Genomic DNA, 21,325 nt, shown 5'->3' with positions numbered 1-21,325 from the left:
CAGTCCAGACACAAACGAGCAGCTACAAAGGCATGCCAACACAGCAGGCAAACAATCTCGAAAACAATTGTAATCAGCCTGGAGGCAGCACACACAGCCTGGTGACACGAGAGACAAGGAGAAACACGGCCGTCAAAGTGAAAGTACGGCCGGCTGAGGGCATTGCTGTGGGGAGGGGGGATGAGAAATGCGACACGGCGGGCAGGGGAGGGGGCGGAGCGGGGAGAGCGGCATGAGGGTGTGAAGCAGCAGGGGAGGAGTGCTGCTGGCGATTGACTGAGATTGTGTCACTGTGAATTTCAGTTTACTTAAGCTGTGTAAAATTTGGGGTAGACTATTCAAGGAATAGGTAAATAAGCAACTAGCAATGTGTCAAACATTTTCTGAACTAATTATGTAATGGGAAAGTACAATTTGTTATGCGTGTAATAAATCATAATCCTAATGACCTAACAATATTTTCGTTATTTAGTGTTGCAGTCTAGTTTTTTGCCCCCTTTGTGTTCCTTTTGTGAGTGACATGTCCCTCAGCCAATGCCATTGCTACGTTGTCTTATGTAGCGTATGTACGTAGCGCAGCTGGAAATTCCCACATAGTAAACTGCGTAGTTTCTAGAAGGAGTGTAGCGTCTGCTGTTCGTTTCCGGCCTCGTGTGACAGGTAATAAAAAAAAAGCGATCTTTTAATTTGTTTGTAATGTTAGTGCTCTTTACATGGTATGGTGGGTGGGGGTGGCTTGTAGGTGATGTTTGGTGAATGTGAAGTTTTTTTCCGTAATTAAGAACATAAAGTCAAGGGCTTTAAGTTTTAAATGGAGCGGAGCTGGCTTTGTAATTTGGGTGGGTGAGGGACGTGGGAGATCTCTTGTTTGGGAGGAGACGGAAAGGAGATAGATGCAGGAAGTGCACAAGTGGGGGAAGGGGTGGCGTATTGAAATGCGGTTGTTAATGGAGGTAGGGAAATGGGAGGAGGGGGAGGTCAGCAGCACACATGAGGACAGAGGAGTTGTTGGTGCAAAATTGAGATTGAATTAAGGGCGCAGCAGGGGCCTTTTATTTTTAGGAGGTAATTTATTGTGAATGTAATTTGTTTGTGGTGTGCAAGAGCTTTAAATGGTATGGTCGGTGGGGGTGGCTTGTAAGTGCTAGTTAGTGATGGTGGAGTTATTTTTTGCTGTAGTCGATATGCTGGGGGGCGAATTAAGGACAGAGGGTCAAAAGATTAAAGTTTTGAATGGGGTGGGGTTGGCTTTCTAACTTGGGTGAATGAGGGAGGTCGGAAGTTCGATTGTTTAGAAGGACATAGAAAAGGGATAGGGGCAGGGGAGGGGGTGGAGCGGGGAGAGGTGCGACACGGCAGGCAGGGGAGGAGAGTAGGAGGAGGAGGGGGGAGGAGAGTAGGAGGAGGAGGGGGAGGAGAGTAGGGGAGGCACGGCCTAGCGGCCGTGCAACCAAGAAGTGAGGGGGCGGAGCTGGGGGAGGCTGTGAGAGAGAGAGTGGGCAAGGCAGGCGGCTGGGGGCATGTGCACGCGCTTTTAAGCTCAATGCGCATGCGCATTGAGCTTAAATTTCACGGGCACTGCAAGGAATCGCCACGATTCCTTGCAAGTTGGTTAAAGAGTGTTTAAGCCCCCATAGTCTCGCAAGCTCGATGCGCATGCGCATCGACAGGTGAGACCTAAAAACAACAATATAGGTCGACATGTTTCTGCTACAAGGAGCCTAAACTCAGCTCAGCGTTCATCAGGACCATACATAACTACAACGAGTGGGTGAAGCACGCTAAGGCTTCACTACCACTTGATGTAGAAGAAATGATAAAAAAGGGGATTACGACCTTATGTGTAATCGAGACACTGGAACTTCCTAGTGTTTCTCCTCCTACGAGTGAGGGATTTGGGTATGCGTGTTGCCAGGTCCGCGGCCCTGGCATCTTCGGGCCGCGGACCTGGCAACAAGCAGGTTTATATGAGGGGAGTCGCTGGGAGTCAGGTGCCCGAGCGTGAAGATTTTCCTCCAGCCGCGAGCCCATGCGGTGCTGTAAAATCGACACGCATACCCAAATCCCTCACTCGTAGGAGGAGAAACACTAGGAAGTTCCAGTGTCTCGATTACACATAAGGTCGGTGGGGGGTTGCTGACCTCCCCTCCTATTCTGGCCCCGTCCATTGCCTCTCCCGCGAAAGGGCTGGCCCCTCTGCTGGTATTGCCAGGACTGCTTTTGTTGGCCTTGCTGTGTTTGGTTCTCCGTCTGGTGGGATTGTTGGAATGCCTGGTGCGGTGTTCCTGACTGGTTCCCACCCCTGCCGTTGGGCCTTCGTGATGGGGTGCCCCTTTTGGACCCTCTGAACTTCAATGCCCCCATGGACCCTCTGAACTTCAATGCCCCCATGGACCTTGCTGTTTCATTGTCCTTCTTTAGTGGGCTGAGATTTCATCTACTGGGGCCCCGAACAAGGTCTGTCCGTTGAACGGGGTGTTCAGTATGCTGTGTTGTACCTCTGGCTTGAAGCCTGACACCCTGAGCCAGGCTTGTCTTCTTTCTGTGATGCCCATCATCATGAGCCTACTGGAGGTGTCCGCTCCGTCCAGAGCTGTCTTGATGCAAGAGTTTGCCACATTCTTCCCTTCCCCTCTTCGACTAGGTTTTCAGCTCTCTCTCTGAATTCCTGAGGCATGTTTTTCATCAACTTGCTCAGTTCCTCCATGATTTGGTACTGATGTCTGTTTAGTAGTGCGTTGGAATTGGCCATTCGCCAGTGCATCCCAGCATTCCTTTCAATTCTTCTCCCTACCAAGTCCATCCTCTTGCTCTCCTTGTCTGGAGGTGGTCCTGAGGTAGTAGACACATTAGCCCTCTTCCTTGCTGTGGCAGCAATGATCGAGTCTGCTGAGACCGTGCCCTGGATATAGGCTGGGTCCTTGGATGAATGTTTGTACTTCTTTTCAGTCCTTGGGATGACTGCCTTGCAAGTAGCCGGCTCCCTGAAGGCTTCTTTCCCTTGTGCCATGACACTTTCTAGCATTGGCAGGTACTGGCTCTTGGTCTGTGTGGGGAGCAATGTCTCAAGGAGAAAGTCAGCCTTCTGCTGCTCTTCGTCGAGTTTCACCTTGAAGACTGCCGCTGCATTCCTGATGACCGTGTTGTACACGCCAATGTCATCTGGCGGCGAAGGCCTCGAAGGATAAGTGTCGCCGCTTTCTTCTGGACTCTCTGTGTCGACATCCTGCCAGTCGATCTCCTGGCTTTCCGAGGTCGCTGAACCCAGGAGCGTCTTGCGGTCGTCGTCCTCCTCATAGCAGTCGAAGGCCTCGTCTTCGTCCGGTTCGGCGAATGTTTCGACATTCCCCGACTGTTACTCGACTTCATCCTCTTCCTCCTCGACCACCTCATGCACCTGTGGCTTGGGCTTTGTCGGGATTATGTAGTCTTTCATCCTGGCGTCGAAATCCTTTTTTCGTTGCAGGATGTTTTCAATTTCTGCTTCGAGATGTCTCTTCTTCTCCATTTCGGCAGCCAGATCTGCGCCTAATGGGTCGGCCGATCTCTTCAGCGCAGAACAAATTTTCGGCGTCGAAGGTTTCGGCGCCAAGCTTATCTTCGGCGTCGCACTGGGGCCTTTTCGGAGACGTTTTTCGACGGCTTTAGCTGTTCTTCAGCTCTCGGCGCCGGGGACTCCTTCTCAGAGGATCCGCTGGGCCTGAGTTTAGGTGCGGGTGCCGAAGCTTTCAGCGCCGGCGCTTTCGAGGATTTTCCCTCGATCTTTCGAGTCTCTTGGTCTCTCGGGGCTTTAGGGGCCGTAGAGTCTCCTACCTTCTTTGGAGTCTTTGTAATATCGGTCTCTACGACCGTGTAGCCGTCGTCTTCGTCGGCGGCGTTGTTGTCTTCTTCGTCTGAAGATAGACCCAGGTCTCGAAGGGATGGAGACTGGCCCTTGCCCTGCATCGTGGCGTTGGCTACTCTGTCTCGCTCGAACTCGAAGAGTTTTTGTCGTAAAGGCGTAGCAGGCGTAGCAGGCGCTGTTCTCGTGGTCGTGGTAGGCAGAGGTTGCAAACCGGGTGCTGGTCCTTCTGTGCGTACTTGTGGCAATTCGCGCAGAACTTGAAAGGAGTCTTGTACATCTCATGCGTTCAGGGGGCCCCCTGCGCTCGCATTCCTCGATGGAAAATCGAAGTTCTGGAACTCTCTTCCCTCTTTTGTCGATCTTCTTTTTCTCCAAAAATGTCTGGAGCCCTCTCGGGAACGATCCAGACCCAACCGCAGAAAAAAGAATCTGAAGATGGCGCCCAAGAGTGGGTGCTTCCGCAGGAAGCGTGCCGACGTCACCGGAAATACACCAAAGGGTGGGACGTCGACGCCCACCTGAGCTACAAAAAAGACCGCGGAATAATGCACAGCATAGTGAATCCAGAAAGATTCACGCTGCAAAATCTAACAACTGCTGTTGTACTGACTGACTGGTGTAGACTAGCCTGCCACGGCAGACCGGTTTCTGACCAGCCTGCACATCTCGGAGGTCAGAAACAATTTCTGCTCTGGACAGAGGTATTGTTACTGCCCCCAAGCAGGATGACTAGAAATCAGCATATCAAGGCAGGAGGTTTCAAAGGCCTCTGTCGCCTTTGATAAGTGACCCCAGCCTGCCACGGACCAAGGAAATACCATCCCCTGCCCAGGGCCCATTTGTCACCAGGACAGGCAGGAAAATTAGCTAGTCAAGAGGATTGTTCACGGTCAGACTAGTTACGCCTCAAAGGTAGGCCACCTGAAGTGAACATGAAAACCAGAAATCCACCATCTTGGTTTTTAGCGAAATTAGATAGACTGGGTCAGGGAAATGCCCACTCCCCAAAGGAAGTTGTCATATAGAGGGTGTAGGCACCCCAAAGGTAAGTAGCCTATTAGGTACTACCTGATTATTTAGGTATTTAGGTGGCACACCTGACACCAGGAACTCAGATTCGACAGACGCAAGAAGAAGAGGACAAAGAGCAAAGAAGTGAGAACTGAGAACCAGACTGAGACTTCTTGGCACCAAACTATGCCTACCTGCACGTCTCGACAATCGCAACAAAGAAACTCTTCCTGCCACTGTGTATCTGCCAAGAACCCTGATGGACTGCCAGCACTTCACAAATTGCCAGCAATCTCTCTTGGGGTAGAGGAGCTACCACCCTGCAGGCACAAAGTGCAAAGTCTGGTCCACTGTTCTGCCGCTCCCTGGTTCGGTTCTACTGATGCAGCAGCCACCCAGGAAGAGGTTTCTCTGCTCCAGAAGGTCATATCCGTCTCCCCACCAAGTGAGAAGACGCCAGGACTAACCGGAGGGCGCACAGTGCTAGTTCACGGGGTACAGGACCCCTTGCAGCAACCAAAGCTTGTTTGAGTTCAATCTGGACTCCAAGCAGCCATTGAGGCATGTCCACACCACCCCAGAGACCCACTTTGGCAGTGGCCAGCTATTCCTGCTGTTGTCGCCTTAACCAGCGAAACCAACATCTGTGAGTTTCCAGTGACGCTCAAGCCCAGCCGACGTAACCACTCGGCCCCCAAGCCCAGGTTCCCGAGAACCGACTGTGCTTCTTTGCTCTCAGGCCCCCTTGAACAGAGCCTCCAATTGGAAGCTCCGGGACCTGTCTATAAGTCCTTGAGTTGCCCCCCACCCCCCTGCAATCTGTTTGTAGGTGCATCCCCAACCTCTGCTTCGGTGTAGAACGCAAAAGCTACCGCCCCCACCAGCACCTCTGAACCAGGACGATCCAGGCCAGGTAAAGACTAACTGCTCGGGGTTCTTTGGACCTTGGCCCCTTACCACCTCAAGTCCTGAGTGGGACCCCCGGAAACTATTGCAAGTAACTGTATGCAGTATATTTTCGTCCATAGGAAAGCATTGCTGCATAAAAACACATTTAAGAGAACTTTTACTTGCCTGTAAAAATCAACAACTTGTAAAGTACTTACTTGAGTACGAAGTTCCTGGTGTTAACATTTCTATAAAAAAGTGTTGTTTTTTTCTCATTGGCTTCGCAAATGAGAAGAAAACAACACTTTTTTATAGAAATGTTAACACCAGGAACTTCGTGCTCAACCAGCAATCATCCAGAGTACTAAGTAGAAATGTTTTGGTGATCGTATCCCAATTGCTGGTGGGTGCACAATGCATGCTGTACATTAATATGCCTTGGAGATCCCCGATTTGTCACATCTAACCATTTAATGGTATGTCTTAACAGTACCCAATACTGGGGGAATAGCGCTTGCTGAAACTCTTTCACTCTTAAGTGGGAATTACTTAATTCTTAGGTTCTCAAAGTGGAATAAAAAGTGTAAAATGTGTGGAGAGCGGATCGTCATGCGACTGCTGAAAAAAATAAAGTGAAATAAATGTGAAGAAAGCCACAAAAGGGACGAAGACAAGGGAAGTCTGAATTTCTGATGTCTTATCGAACTTCTGTTTTTTCTAAGGCAGCACAAAAATTCAAAATACTCCACTTTCTTGTGCTGAATTATTTTGAGTTGGTTGAGGCCACCTCAAATGAAGCTGATACAGTGGTTCCATTTCCTACTAGGATTCCATGACACATGTTAATACATAGGAATGACAATACATCAATTGGTAAAAGTGATCAAGAAAAAAACATCTGTAACCTTAAAAACGTGAAGTAAAGACTTACAGCTGGGTAGGAAGGAAAGCACCATAGGGTGACTTGAATACAACATCACACAACAGCCGGCCAAGAATAAGAAGCTGTCCACTCCACACACTGTAACACTCTGCAAGTAAAACAAAATGTTAAAAAGATTGTAAAATTAAAACCATGTCAAAACGAATTTCAACTAATTTGGCACGAGCAAAAATAAATAATACTGGTACTTAAATCCTACCTTCAGCGTTGCGTGTGATTCTGGTGAGAAAAACAAAAAAAAAGATGCTTAGAAAGCAGACGCTGGTACCAGGAACAATCAAAGCCATCAGAAATCAGCCTACCTGTTTTTATCTGGAATTGCACTTTTATGTTGTTTTGTCTGTAGAGGCTCATTGTACTGGAAGGCCAGAATTACATATGGACAAACTTGTCTTGGCCTCTTAACAAAACTGTCCTTATGCAACTCGTACACATAGTACTATCAACAGAATGAGAGAGAAAAGCAGGTTACATCTATGTAAAGCTGAAATGTATCTATGCCACAAGAAATAACGCATTCATTACTAGAATAATTTACTGCTATGTAAGCATGTATTACCTGATTTAACTCAAAGGCCTGAAAATGGCTGGTTTTGACTGAAACCTTGCTATTCTTTGCAGACATGTGGCAATCATAACTGGGCGTAGGAACTGTATAGTTGGTAGTATAGTTCTCAGGTACAACTTTTACTTTTCCCTGGAAAATATTAAATGGAAATAGGCAAACATTATTTTAGCTAAATAATAAATGCAGTATATTTTGAAATATATTCTTAAAAGTAAATGAAACTTTCAGTGAAAATCATGACATTTCTGCCCAGAAAACATTATTCAAAGAATCAACAAAGGTGATTTTAAGCCAGGAATTATTCTCTGTCATGAACGATCTTATCTCATAGGAAAGAAGTTGATATCTAAGGTACACAACCATGTGAATCCTATGAGGCATTTCTTAAGAAAGAACCACGCCTAATGTGACGCCTGCTATATCAGCCTGCAAATGAAAGGGCGTTTAAAATCGAGACAAATGAATACTGGATATTTTAGAGCTGAAAGAAGCAAAGGCCACACCTGATTCTTCAGTTCATTTTACTTTTATTAGAGGGGCGCTTTTCAGCATATCATTAGGTGGAAATGTCTAAAAATGTTGGACATAAAGCATCGGGGAGGGGTGATTCAGGGTTGATTTTGGCCCCAGGGACCATATTTCCCAGGGCCTGGCTATGCTTTTAATAATGAGGGACCCCAGGCCCAGCTCCCGCTATGTCCCAGGGTGCCCACCATAGGGAAACCTGTATTTGCTCTCGCTTGGTGGGAGCAATTTCAAAGCTCCTGCAAGTGAAAGCAAACACTAAGCCCACTCCCAGCGGGCATGTGCGTGAAAAATGCCCCCCCCCCCCCCCTCCTTGCTGGGAGTGGACTTTTCATCAGTTTCTCTGCCTGCACTAAGGCCCGCAGGGAAACAGAAGGTAATAGCGTTCACAGGGTGCAGCATTTTTAGTTCCTCCATGCTGATGAGAGCAATGCCAGCTCCCGCTGGAGGTTGGGAGCCAGCTGGGGCTGCCTTGTGGCCACCTCACCCATTCATTATTGGCCGGGCCCTGGGGAATGGGGTCCCCCAGGTCGAAATCGGCCCGGGTAAGAGCGACGGCGCTGCCCCCCTTCCTCATTACTAATGGGCCAGGCCCCGGGGAATGGGGTCCCGGTAACCGATATTGGTCCGGGGGAAGCGGCATGCTCCCCTCCCTATTTAGAAACGTAGAGGGCCCGGGGGATGGTGTCCACGGGCAATATTGGCCCGACGAGGGGGGCTGCATGCCACCTTTATATTATGGCCGGGCCCCATGAGATAGGGTCCACAGGGCCAGAAATCGCCCAGCAGAGGGGGGTTGTGTGCTTCCTCCCCATTCACAATATGGCTGGGGCCCGGGAGATGGAGTACCCAACAAAGCCCAGGAAAGTTCCTACCTCACTTTCAGTGATGGGCACAACCACTTCCACAAGAGTTTCAACTTTCTTTAGCTGGGAGTCCATTGCCTAAACTATAACCCTTATTTTGTACCTACTTCAAAGCTAGAATACACTTGAAAGCGTTAGCCATAATGCCACTTGCTGTCAGAGTTCTGAGGACTTTTTTTTAGGTGTTCGAAGTTCATTTTCCCATCAATTGATATTGAGACTTTATCTTGATGTTGATGAGGAACTAAGTAATCTGTGATACAATATATATTTGTAGAGAGCACAGTAACCCCAGAAAATAGTGTGCCCTGGGACTAGTTTGAGTTCAGACAGAACAGACAAAGTACCTCACTAAAAAGAAGAAAACAGGGAAGTTTTTAACAATTTCTGAAATCTAGTGAGACATTTTTCTGCTCTCTTTCTTAAAGCAGGGGGGAAAAACGGGTGCCCCCCAATTTTTTTTTTTTTTTAATTTTATCCCAACTCCTCGGTGGAACCACTGGAAAATGGGGAAAAAACAAGTGCAGTTTTCCGCACTGTTTTTTAGGTCTCGCCTGTTGCCGATGCGCATGCGCATCGAGCAAAGCGAGACTATTGCGAGTTATCCACACTTTATCTGCACTGCAAGGAATCGTGGCGATTCCTTGCAGTGCCCGTGAGTTTTAAGGTCAATGCGCATGCGCATTAAGCTTATGCGCATGCGCATTGACCTTAAAACTCACGGGCGCGTGCACGTCCGTCTTTGTTTACCCCTCCGCCCCCTCCCGCCGTGTCGCATTTCTCCTCCCCCTCCCCTCTCTTCCTTCCGTCGTGTCGCACCTCTCCCCTCTCCGCCCCCTCCCCTGCCCGCCCCCTCCCGCCGTGTCGCATTTCTCCTCCCCCTCCCCTCTCTTCCTTCCGTCCTGCCGTGTCGCACCTCGCCTGCACGTTTTCGGCAAGGAACTTTGTGGGGGAATCACAGAGGAAATTATATAAAGGATCTTAGTCGACTGGGACGAGAGCTGAGCAAAGTTATAATAGTGGACAACTCACCCGCTTCTTACATCTTCCATCCTGAAAATGCAGTAAGTACCAAGAAAACGCTAATTCTTATGGTTGAGCTCCTCCCCCTCCCTCTCTTCCTTCCGTCGTGTCGCACCTCTCCCCTCTCCGCCCCCTCCCCTGCCCGCCCCCTCCCGCCGTGTCGCATTTCTCCTCCCCCTCCCCTCTCTTCCTTCCGTCCTGCCGTGTCGCACCTCGCCTGCACGTTTTCGGCAAGGAACTTTGTGGGGGAATCACAGAGGAAATTATATAAAGGATCTTAGTCGACTGGGACGAGAGCTGAGCAAAGTTATAATAGTGGACAACTCACCCGCTTCTTACATCTTCCATCCTGAAAATGCAGTAAGTACCAAGAAAACGCTAATTCTTATGGTTGAGATGTATTGAGGTTTTCTGTTGTCCGGGAGCCGCAGGTGTCGTCAAAGGTTGTGCTCCCTGTTAAGCATTTCAACATAAGGGACAGAGCATCTGCATATGCTAGATGCTTAATTAGCTTTGCAGTACTCCATGGACATTTAAAGGGGTATGCAGGCTGTACAATCTGGTGATGTGAATGACTGAGTTATGTCAAGCATACCTTCAGGGTGTTGTGGCTAAATGAGTCATGGCCTGCAATGTGCATCAGAAATATTGTCAGGCTGAGAACTTGATTTTTGTACTATAGTCTCAGTTATGTTGGTCGGAGCTCTTAGATATAGAGAATCAAAGAGACCGAGTTTATTACATTCCTCACTCAACACATTGCACCACCGTCCTGCATTGTTATAGCCCACTAATCCCTCTATCTAAAACCTCCCATTCATTCCTTGGCTCCTGCAAATAGGAGTGAAACAGCAGTATGCACAATGTTTATTGCTCCATGATGGGTAGTGCCCACATATAGAACTGCTAAAAAAGGGACAAAGTCATTTGTAGTGCCTTCGGTCACCACCGTTTCCTTAATCACTCAAATGTCCCAACACAATCCAGACTCGGGAGCCTTCTATTAAAACTACCTTAAAAAGGGCAGTGTTCTCTTTAGTTTACGTACTACATAGCGGTACAGGTTACTTTCCTAGTAGCTCCTGCCCCAGTGCCCCCTTATTTAGAAACCAGCCGATCACTTTACCCAACCATTTTATGCACCAATTACCATTGTGTACCACCCATTGACTTGCACTTCTACGGCCAATAATTTTAGCTTACTCTTTCTGTGCGTTTTCCCCTTTCTAGTGGAGTGTTTTGGCTTCAGAACTTTAACTTGTTTGATTCAAGCCTTTGCTTGGTGGTCAACTGTAATCCTGGTAGTACTCCCTAGGAAGTTGACCAGAAACTCACAATGCTCCACTGCCAACTCCGTCTTCTGAGTTTAAATGCAAGCCATTCAGTTGGTGATAGACATCCTGTAGTGTCTACAGGAACTTTATCTGCGCAAATAAAATTAGATGTTTATCTGTTCAGGCTCTTTGTATAGTCTCGCTTGGTGGAATACATAAATGAATAAATAAATAAATAAATCCTAATCTAGTGGCTGAATTGTGTATTATACCAGTGTGTTAGAATCCTGCTGTGATCACTTGGCTAAATTGTGTGATCCTCGGCATATCTCTGTGTCACGAATCTCTTTTCGCAAATGAGATCACTTTGAATGAGGGTGACAACAAAGTACTAAATAGGTCGGGCTTTTATAATGAGAGTGGCACGTTATTAACTTTGCCAATGCTTGTTAGTAAAGCTTTTTTATTTTTAAAAGGGGGGGAAGAAAGGGGGGAAGAATTAAATCCCTGTAGGAAAAGCAAACTCATACCATAAGGTACTTCAAAGCTGTATATTGGATTCATTATTTTCCGTCTTTATAAATGACTTTGTTTATTTTTCAAATTCTTTTCACTCAAGGAACTGTCAACAGAATTTAAAAGGAATAGGAAAGCATCGGGAACAATTGCCACAGCCACATTTTCTCTCCCCAGGCCTTAGAACTGAAGCAAATGCTCTTCCACTTGGTCCTCTGCAGTAGCCAAGGAAGCAGATTTATCACCTTCCAGGAGAAGAAAAATCTCCCTTTTCAGTCATTCTCAGTAAATCTTCGGCCCCAAACACCAGCTGAGTGCAGCAGCCAGACCCTTCCTCAGCGCCAATAAAGCCTTTGTGTGCCTGTACGGTCATGTAATATGTTTAACCTAGAGGGGTCTGGGCTATATTAACGTCCAAACTAGGCCACCATGTATTTTTAAAAGCTTGAATGAGCGTTTGATCTCGACTGGTGGACTGTGGGGAGAATGTCGTCACTTCACCTGAAAAGAAGACCCAGCTGCCTGGTTTAAAGGGGGGGGGGGGGTCTGTCTTTATGATGCATTTACAAGATTAAACGTCCATGTGATGTGGCAAGTGCAGTAAAGTGATAACAAAACGTGACCAGGTCCTTTATTGTGAAAGTGAGTAAAATTAAGCAAGTCTCTTAGGAAATATTATTTTCAAATTTGCATGGATTAGTATACCAAACGAAGCAGCAATATATGTCAAAATAAGACGTACATACAAAGTGACCTGGGCTGCACATCCTGGAAGTAGTGAGGCTCACTCACACTCACCCTCACTCACCCTCACTCACCCTCACTCACCCTCACTCACCCTCACTCACCCTCACTCACCCTCACTCACCCTCACTCACCCTCACTCACCCTCACTCACTCACCCTCACTCACCCACCCTCAACCCCTCACCCTCACCCACCCTCAACCCCTCACTCACCCTCAACCCCTCACTCACCCTCAACCCCTCACTCACCCTCACTCACCCTCACTCACCCTCACTCACCCTCAACCCCTCACTCACCCTCACTCACCCTCACTCACCCTCAACCCCTCACCCTCACCCACCCTCAACCCCTCACCCACCCTCAACCCCTCACCCTCACTCACCCTCAACCCCTCACTCACCCTCACTCACCCTCAACCCCTCACTCACCCTCACTCACCCTCAACTCCTCACCCACCCTCAACCCCTCACCCTCACTCACCCTCAACCCCTCACTCACCCTCAACCCCTCACTCACCCTCACTCACCCTCAACCCCTCACTCACCCTCACCCTCACCCTCAACCCCTCACTCACCCTCACTCACCCTCACTCACCCTCAACCCCTCACCCACCCTCAACCCCTCACCCACCCTCAACCCCTCACCCTCACTCACCCTCAACCCCTCACCCTCACTCACCCTCAACCCCTCACTCACCCTCACTCACCCTCAACCCCTCACTCACCCTCAACCCCTCACTCACCCTCACTCACCCTCACCCTCACTCACCCTCACCCTCAACCCCTCACTCACCCTCACTCACCCTCAACCCCTCACCCTCACTCACCCTCAACCTCATGCTAAAGATTTACAAAAAAACCCATAAACAATTCTAAAAGCACTAACTCTAATGCTGCGAGACCTATTGCATTTCTAATGCTTGTTTACTAGGCCCCCAGGTCCGGGGTGGGGAGGAATTATTTAGTACATGAAGGGGAGGGGCGCACGCGGCAACCTTTCCTGCTTTAGGCCCCAGGGCCTGGTAGATCTAAAAAACGGGGAGGGGTGATTCAGGGTTGATTTTGGCCCCAGGGACCATATTTCCCAGGGCCTGGCTATGCTTTTAATAATGAGGGACCCCAGGCCCAGCTCCCGCTATGTCCCAGGGTGCCCACCAAAGGGAAACCTGTATTTGCTCTCGCTTAGTGGGAGCAATTTCAAAGCAAACACTAAGCCCACTCCCAGCGGGCATGTGCGTGAAAAATGCCCCCCCCTCCCCTTGCTGGGAGTGGACTTTTCATCAGTTTCTCTGCCTGCACTAAAGCCCGCAGGGAAACGGAAGGTATTAGCGTTCACAGAGTGCAGCATTTTTAGTTCCTCCATGCTGATGAGAGCAATGCCAGCTCCCGCTGGAGGTTGGGAGCCAGCTGGGGCTGCCTTGTGGCCACCTCACCCATTAATTATTGGCCGGGCCCTGGGGAATGGGGTCACCCAGGTCGAAATCGGCCCGGGTAAGAGGGACGGCGCTGCCCCCCTTCCTCATTACTAATGGGCCAGGCCCCGGGGAATGGGGTCCCGGTAACCGATATTGGTCCGGGGGAAAACGGCATGCTCCCCTCCCTATTTAGAAACGTAGAGGGCCCGGGGGATGGTGTCCACGGGCAATATTGGCCCGAGGAGGGGGGCTGCATGCCACCTTTATAATATGGCCGGGCCCCATGAGATAGGGTCCACAGGGCCAGAAATCGCCCAGCAGAGGGGGGTTGTGTGCTTCCTCCCCATTCACAATATGGCTGGGGCCTGGGAGATGGAGGCCCCAGGGCCGAACACAGCCCAGGGAGGGGGGCTGTGTGCCCCGCTCACTCATAAATTCAGCGGTGGGTCCCTGGGGCCAAAAACGGCCCGTAGAGGGGGCCATGTAATCCACCCCCGAAAGAAAATTAGGCTGGGCCATTGAAATGAGATCCCAGTGGTCAAAATTGGCACAGGGAGGGGCTGCCTGCTCCCCTCCTGGGTTGGCTGCCTTTGGGTGGTTTGCCATAGAGCCTGCACGCAGGCATGCTATGCTTAAATGCTACAAATCCACATATGACGGGGGTGGCAGTGGTTGACCCTCTAATTTTGCTATACAGCAGGCGCCTCCTTATCCTTAATGAATGGCTGTTTAAACCTAGAGGAGATCTAGAGTATAGAGTTGAGCTCTTGGCTTTGAAGGACATGCATCCTCAGCACTACATTTACAGGGGCTCTGCCCCCAAGTGGTATTCCTCCAGATACCAAAGTGGTGCTGAAGGCCTGGTCGCATACAGTGATACAGCACTAGAGGGACACTCTGTTCCCTGAGGTTGCCTTGCATTCTGGTTTTTGAGGCTGGGATACTTTGGGAAATTCATTTTTGGGTGAGGTCCTCTTCCACACCACTTTAACACTTTTTGAGAAAATAATAAAAGCATGCAATAGCATGTTTAACGTGTGGAAATCAGCTCCGTAGTTGGGCTGCTGACCCTTGATTGGGGAACATTGGTCAATAGAGATTTTTTGCATAATTATTGGGTCATGCCTGCTGGCTTTGCTACTTGATATGTTCAGCGTGAAGTTTTCCAAGAAGATATTAATTCATTGTAAATGGCATTGTTCATAAGGATCTGATTTCTGAAGAGGATGCTTCCTCCCTAATCTGAGAAGTAGGGAAGTAGGTCTCTTTGTTGTTGGAGCTGTTGAATCGGCCTGCGTTCTTTTTGTAACCCCTTCCCTGCTCGGCACATTCCCCTGCTGTGCTGGGGGGAGGGTGGAGGGGGGGGCGCGCGCAGCGTTCCCATGCTCATGACGAGCTCAGCTCGTCATGAGCTACAGTGCTCATGTGCTCATGACGAGCTGAGCTCGTCACGGCCGCACCCGTTTCTTTAGAACGCTCAGAACAGCAGGGGAATTAGCCCAGCGTGCGAGCGTTGTAAAGGCCATGACTAGCTCAGCTCGTCATGAGCACCGGAGCACTGTAGCTCATGACTAACTGAGCTCGTCATGAGCATGCAAGGGGTTAATGAGTTGTCTCCTTCATTCTGATTTGCATATAGCTGGGTCTGGACAGAGGCAGCGAAGTGAGCTAAAGAATGATGATGGATTCAACCCAGATCTGTGACTGGGGGTGAGTGTCTGAAAAGTTTCAGCGCTCCGTCCATCAACTCCTTGTGTTTGCATTGTTCGCCCTAAGTTGGCAGGGTATGCCCAGATGTGGGTCCCTTGCTCACTTTGCCACTGAAATTCAGGCTAGCATGGCTGATGAGGGTGTTACCCCGAAACGGGCCCCAGGGTGCTTGTTTCCAGTTCAGGGAAGACCTGGCTTGGCAGTTCGGGCTGGACTGTTCCCATGAGGCAAAGGGTCAAGACTGATTTGTAAATAGCTTGGTCTGAACTGAGGTGGCGAAGTGAGCTAAAGAACGATGATGGATTCAACCTAGATCTGTGACTGGGGTTGAGTGTGAGTGTCTGAAAAGTTTCAGCGCTACGTCCATAATCTCCTTGTGTTTGCATTGTTCTCCCTAAGTTGGCAGGGTATGCCCAGACATGGGACCCTTGCTCACTTTGCCACTGGATTCAAGCTAGCCTGGCTGATGTGGGTTGTTACCCCGAAAGCGGTCGCAGGATGCTAGTTTCCGGTTCCGGTTCTGGCTTGGCAGTTCGGGCTTGACTGTTCCCATGAGGCACAGGGCCAAGACTGGTCTGCATATAGCTGGGTCTGAACTGAGGTGGTGCAGTGAGCTAAGGAACGATGATGGATTCAACCCAGATCTGTGATTGGGTGTGAGGGTCTGAAAAGTTTCAGCGCTCCGTCCATCATCTCCTTGTGTTGGAATGGAGCAGTTGAATCAGATTGCGTTCTTTATTGATGAGTTGTCGCCTCCATTCTTATTTGATCATAGAGGGTTAGCTGCAGTTAGACAGGCCTTACTGTGTATCTTGAGTGTTCAGGATCACCACTGTCTTTTCAGTCCTCACAGTGTGCGACTTACCATTCAACGTGAAACTCAAGCAAAACGGCTAACCCCATAATAAGGTATTTTCTTTTCGGGGATGAATTGTGACCTCTCTCATTTCTGTTGTAGCGAGCAACACTTTCTGGAATAGTTGAATATCATCACTGTTGAATATTATGTGATCTTCTTTGCTGGCAGCTCTCAAAATGTTTTCTTTAATACTGAAAACGCCAGAGTATTAGGAGGTAATTTCTTTTTTGGTTGGTAGGCCGCGTACACAAAGCTAATACTGTCTAGGATCATCTCAGGAACCTACTAAATGCTAATGAATACCTGCTGCACCTGCATTTTCTATGTTGGCTTCAGTCATTTCAATGTTAAACCCTCCGATACGTATGTTGTTTGTCCAACTATGGCCTTTTCCATCATCAGTCCGGTCCTACATAGTTGATGATTGTTGATGAACGTGATCTGCTCCATGAGGTTGTTATGTGTATGTCCAGGGCTCGAAAAATCCAAAAAATGGTACTAGTCCTGCAGGACTAGTACCTTAAAAAATGTCCTCGACCTAACTGCAGCCTACTTGACCTCCGTCTCTGAAAGCCGAGCAAATGTCACAAGATAACAAGATTTAAAGGCATTTTTATTGCTCATTAACTTTGTGAGAAATAAAAATGCCTTTAAATCTTTTATCTTGTCACCGTTTTCACAGACAGAGAACAAAAGTTGGTTTGTTTTCCTACTCGCCAGAAAGGGCGAGTAGGACCTAAAAACAGCTCGACCTTGTTAAATTTAGCTTGACTATGCGAGCGGTCGAGTGGAATTTTCGAGCCCTGATGTCCCTTTTACAGTTTCAGCTTTTTCTACTTGTTCTAGCTATGACTCAAGCTTTTGCAACGTGAGATTGGAGTTTCTCAACGATTTATTAAAGTCCTGGAAAAGGTTTATATTTCTTTCTTAGACTCTTGTAGCAGTTTGCTGATATTCGCTTTCATTGAGGGGGCCAGCAGGTGTGTGGAAGCCGGAGTCTAATCTTTGGTCTGGGAGGCAGATTCTTCCACTCCATCTCTTCAGACAAATTTCTGCAAGGTCACGAGGTCTGTTATTGGTTAGTTTTTTTTGGATTATTTTTATTGGATGCCATAGCTACCTGAGGTCGATTGTTGGTCTGGGAGGTGGATTTTTCCACTCTATTCCTTTGCCTGAATTTCTGCAAGGTGAGGAGGTCTGTTATAAATTGGTCTTTCTCAGGTTGTTTTTATTGGATTTCATTGCAGTTTGAGGGAACCCCTTTGTGATATTGTTCTACTCTGGACAATTTTCTTGACTCTGGGTTGCGAGTAGCCATCATCGCAGTGAGCAAGTTCAGTCTAAGCTACAACGCTGTTTTATTTCCCTTGGTTAGCTCCTAAATGGTAGCAATCACAACTGTTCCACAACTGGACTTGTAGGTAGTGCAAATTGCATTCCAGCTCTCTAAGAGCATTAAATGCAACTTTGAGGGCATTCCACATCATCTGCTGTTAGCCCCTCAGTGTTACCATCATAGAGACACTTTCTGCACCCTTCATTTATTTCAGCAGCAGGTCCAGACCCACACTTGTTGGTGCCTGTGGCCTGTAGCATTTCCTTAACTGTTTCGCCTTATTGTGCTGATCCCTCTCTATTCCCTTTTCATATCTAGCCTGGACCAGGTCCCTCGGGTTTTCTTTTTTTGGGTTGTTCCAGTGAGCTGCCGCTCATCATCAAGCAGCCAGTTATCAGGCTGCAGAGCAGGGCATTGTTGCTCTGTCCTCCCCATTGACCTAGCACAGGCATACCAAAACTACTGCTCAGGATTCCAAATCCCAGCACGCTCTTGGCTAGATAATCTGACATACTTCGTTCACTGTACAGCGTGTTTCCTAAAACACAACTTACAACAGTCTGGCAGTCCGTGCCTAATCACATTCTTTGTCTTACACTTCTCAGCTGTGTGCCTGTCACTCAAACTATAATGCGGCCATCTTGACTGATCAGGTTTTGGGGGAAAGGGGGCCGTTTCAATCCACTTAAACTTCAGATCAGAGAGACCATCCACACTTTTAAATGCTATGGGAATGTAGCATTTTGTTTTTTACTTCATATCTCTCTGTTCATTTGTTATGAAATTATTGTTAATGCTGGAAGACCCAGTTACAGAGCTCAATAACAAAGCATCTTGGTGAGTCCATGCTCTAGCCTGCCCCCTCTGATCCATTCTCTTTTAGTAACCCAGGTTCTACTGTGCCTTGACCCTCTACCTTGCTTTCTGTTTTCCCGTCCTTTCTAACCCATTGGTAACTAAACTTAAGCTAGAAATGCCAGATAGACCTGCATGGCAGTGCTTGTAACAGATAGTTGAAAAGATAGTGATCACCCCCAGTCAGTAGGTTTGGATACGGAGTGGGATGTGGGAGGCATGAGGGATGGCAGGGGTGAGGTTATGGCACCAGGAACCAGCGGCACATTCTCAACCTCTGAGATCTGACTACACAGATACCCCCTCCCCGAGTCTTAAAAAAGCCCTGGGTCCCCATCACCCGGGACCGGCTCACTGACTGTGTGCCGGGGAGCCCAGGACACAGTAGTTTCCATGCCTACGCTACCATTGGCAGGGACACGTGTTTGCTACCGTCTGCCTGGAGTATTTTTAAATCTCACGCCAAACAGGAGCAAACATACAAGTCTCCCGCCAGCTGATAGCAGACTTGTATTCTGTTTCCCTGCCCGCACTGATGTGGGCAGGGAAAGAGAACAAATATTGCTCCCACTGAGAGGGAGCAAGCATAGACAGCTGCTCCCTCCAGGAGAGAGAGCAATGTCGGCTTCCGCACCATGCAGGGAGCAGGTAGAGGCCATAGAGGCCCTGGGACTCCCCCCACGATCACCAATGTGGTGAATGGTGGGCACAGGGGCACCCACTTATAATTAATGGAAGCCCCGGGAATATAGGCTTGGGGAAGGGATCAATATGGCCCCCTCACCTATTTGGTGCCTGTAAGGCTCAAGGTGGTGGCGGCGGCGCGGTCCCCCTTCCCCATTTTTATTGTATTTGGACCAGGGGAGGGAGTCACTAGGGCCTTTTAAGGCCCGGGGAGTGGACGCTCGGTCCTATCCCCCTTTTTTTTCATATGTTTATTGCATTTGGCCTCCAGATGGCAGCCTGGAAAACAAAACAAAAGTTAAAGTGACATTATAGTTAGGGGACAATGGCAGTGAAAACATAACGTTTTGAACTAAAAAAAAAGGACATTCCCCAGTTTTAGTTGGCAGAGCTAACTATAACTTGCTACCCTGCTATGCACTGCGTATGACCTCACATATTACATCACTCATGGCATGTTATATGGCATCATTGATGACATCATTGATACATCATCTAAGCTTCTTGTGGACACATTGCTCCATAAAACAGTACGGCATTATAGGTCTGAAACTAAGTACAAAAAAGTAATAATAGGAAGCATAAGTAATGCCATCAGACATACAAATCTGTGTTATGTGCAACATCGACCCTATAACATACACTTCATGGGTAGCCAAGTTCACATTCAATCAACCACAGATAGACCCCGACTGTACAAGGAGTTAAATCTTTATACAACTGTTCAGACAAAAACAAAATGCTTCAGAGACAGAGATATACATATCTAGGTTGCATGACAGAACCACACATGCCTTTACAATGCCGTTATTACAACTCATGCGTCTTTACCGTGAAAACTTTAACCATGCATATGCCTTTTCATTGTAAAGGCATGCATGGTTGAGGCATATGCGCGGTTCAAAACCAGTGCTGTCTGTGTAAAATTAAGATACCATGATCTCCAACTGTCTCTTTTCTGATTTTCTCTTTTTCCACTAACCTCGCACATGAGCACTTTTCTTGCACCTCTCATTTTTGACAACCGTTTTCTGCCCTATTGATTAGGCAAAAGCTTTAGCTAATATTAAAAGAAGATTTTGCCTCATGGATTTAGTTGTTTTGTCTTTCTCTCTGGTGTATGTTTGAAGAGTATTTTACTTTTTCAGTGACTCGGTAAATTAATTTGAAAAGTCTTTTTGCCTCTTTGGTCTCCAAAAAATATACGTTAGGTTTTTGTATATCTTGAGGTAATCAAGAGAGAGGATTTAGGAGTTTATGTATTCGAAATGAAACCAACGATTAATCTTTCTTCCTGATTTTCTTGTCATCAACTAGATTACGTTTTATATCAAGTAGTATTAGACCGGAAGTGTATAAGGGCAAATGTTTTGAGGGAAACCACCTTATCAACGGTTAAAAGAGGCACGAATGTAGAGTCTGGCAGAGTTTGTAGACATCTGCTGTTAGGTAAATAAAGACCGTGCTTACGGAAGATGTGAGTTTAGGGCTGGTAAATTTACAGCAAGCATGATTTGGGATGGAAGTCAGAGTCGCAGTAGGGAGGTACAGAGTGAAAACAATGGGAAGAATCAACAATGATTTCACGGAAGACTGACCACAGACTCCAATAAAGAGCAGTTAAGAGGTCGTGAAAGTAAGGTAATGGATGTGACCCACCAAATAAGTCAAGCTTTTGAATCTTTGAGAGAGTTCCAGGATAAAGCAGGTATTAAAGTAATCCAAGGAAGCAATGACACAATGTCAATATGGTACAATGCCATGCACAACGTTGCCCTCCATTACAACATGGTAATCACATGGTGATCACCACAGCATTGCAATGCTTCATGGAACTTTATTTACATCAATGGTTAGGTGGGAAGTAGCATTTCTAACCCCTATATATTTGACAAACTTATTTTCTGATTTAAATCATTTGCATATTAAAATGAACCTGCTGCAATTAAAATGATAATGCTGGAATATGCAGAACGAATATGCTACTTACCAGTATGCATCTGTTCTTGGCATGTAGGGCTGCTGACATTCATATCTGTGCATAGATCGCCACCTAGTGTTGGGTCCGGATGATTGCACATTGTTGTCCTGGAAGAGTCTTCGAAGTATCACGAGATAGGTGGCTCATCCCCTGGACTACAGTGCGCATGGGCATCCTCTCCATCCTCAGATTGTTTTTCGCCATTGTGGCAGAGATGGAGTGCAGTACAGTAAGTGATGACCATACTAAGAGTAATTCTGAGTGCTGCAGCCGCTACAGGCG

At 47.8% G+C, this 21,325-nt stretch overlaps 1 protein-coding gene across 1 annotated transcript in view; it reads right to left on the bottom strand.

Annotated features, from left to right (window-relative positions):
* The window catches only part of TASOR2 (transcription activation suppressor family member 2), a 911,282-nt gene that overhangs the window by 762,182 nt on the left and 127,775 nt on the right, over positions 1-21,325 (bottom strand). The window contains exons 6-9 of the mRNA XM_086918936.1: positions 7,246-7,383; positions 6,989-7,125; positions 6,886-6,905; positions 6,675-6,774 (exon numbers count right to left, since the gene is read on the bottom strand). Coding sequence (XP_086775062.1) covers positions 6,675-6,774; positions 6,886-6,905; positions 6,989-7,125; positions 7,246-7,383 — 395 coding nt within the window. The remainder of the gene's footprint in view (positions 1-6,674; positions 6,775-6,885; positions 6,906-6,988; positions 7,126-7,245; positions 7,384-21,325) is intronic.

This window comes from Lissotriton vulgaris, chromosome 1_1 (assembly GCF_964263255.1).
Source record: "Lissotriton vulgaris chromosome 1_1, aLisVul1.2, whole genome shotgun sequence".
NCBI classification, from domain to species: domain Eukaryota; kingdom Metazoa; phylum Chordata; class Amphibia; order Caudata; family Salamandridae; genus Lissotriton; species Lissotriton vulgaris.
The sequence above is the reverse complement of the archived record's forward strand: the minus strand, read 5'-3'. Positions and strand labels throughout refer to the sequence as shown.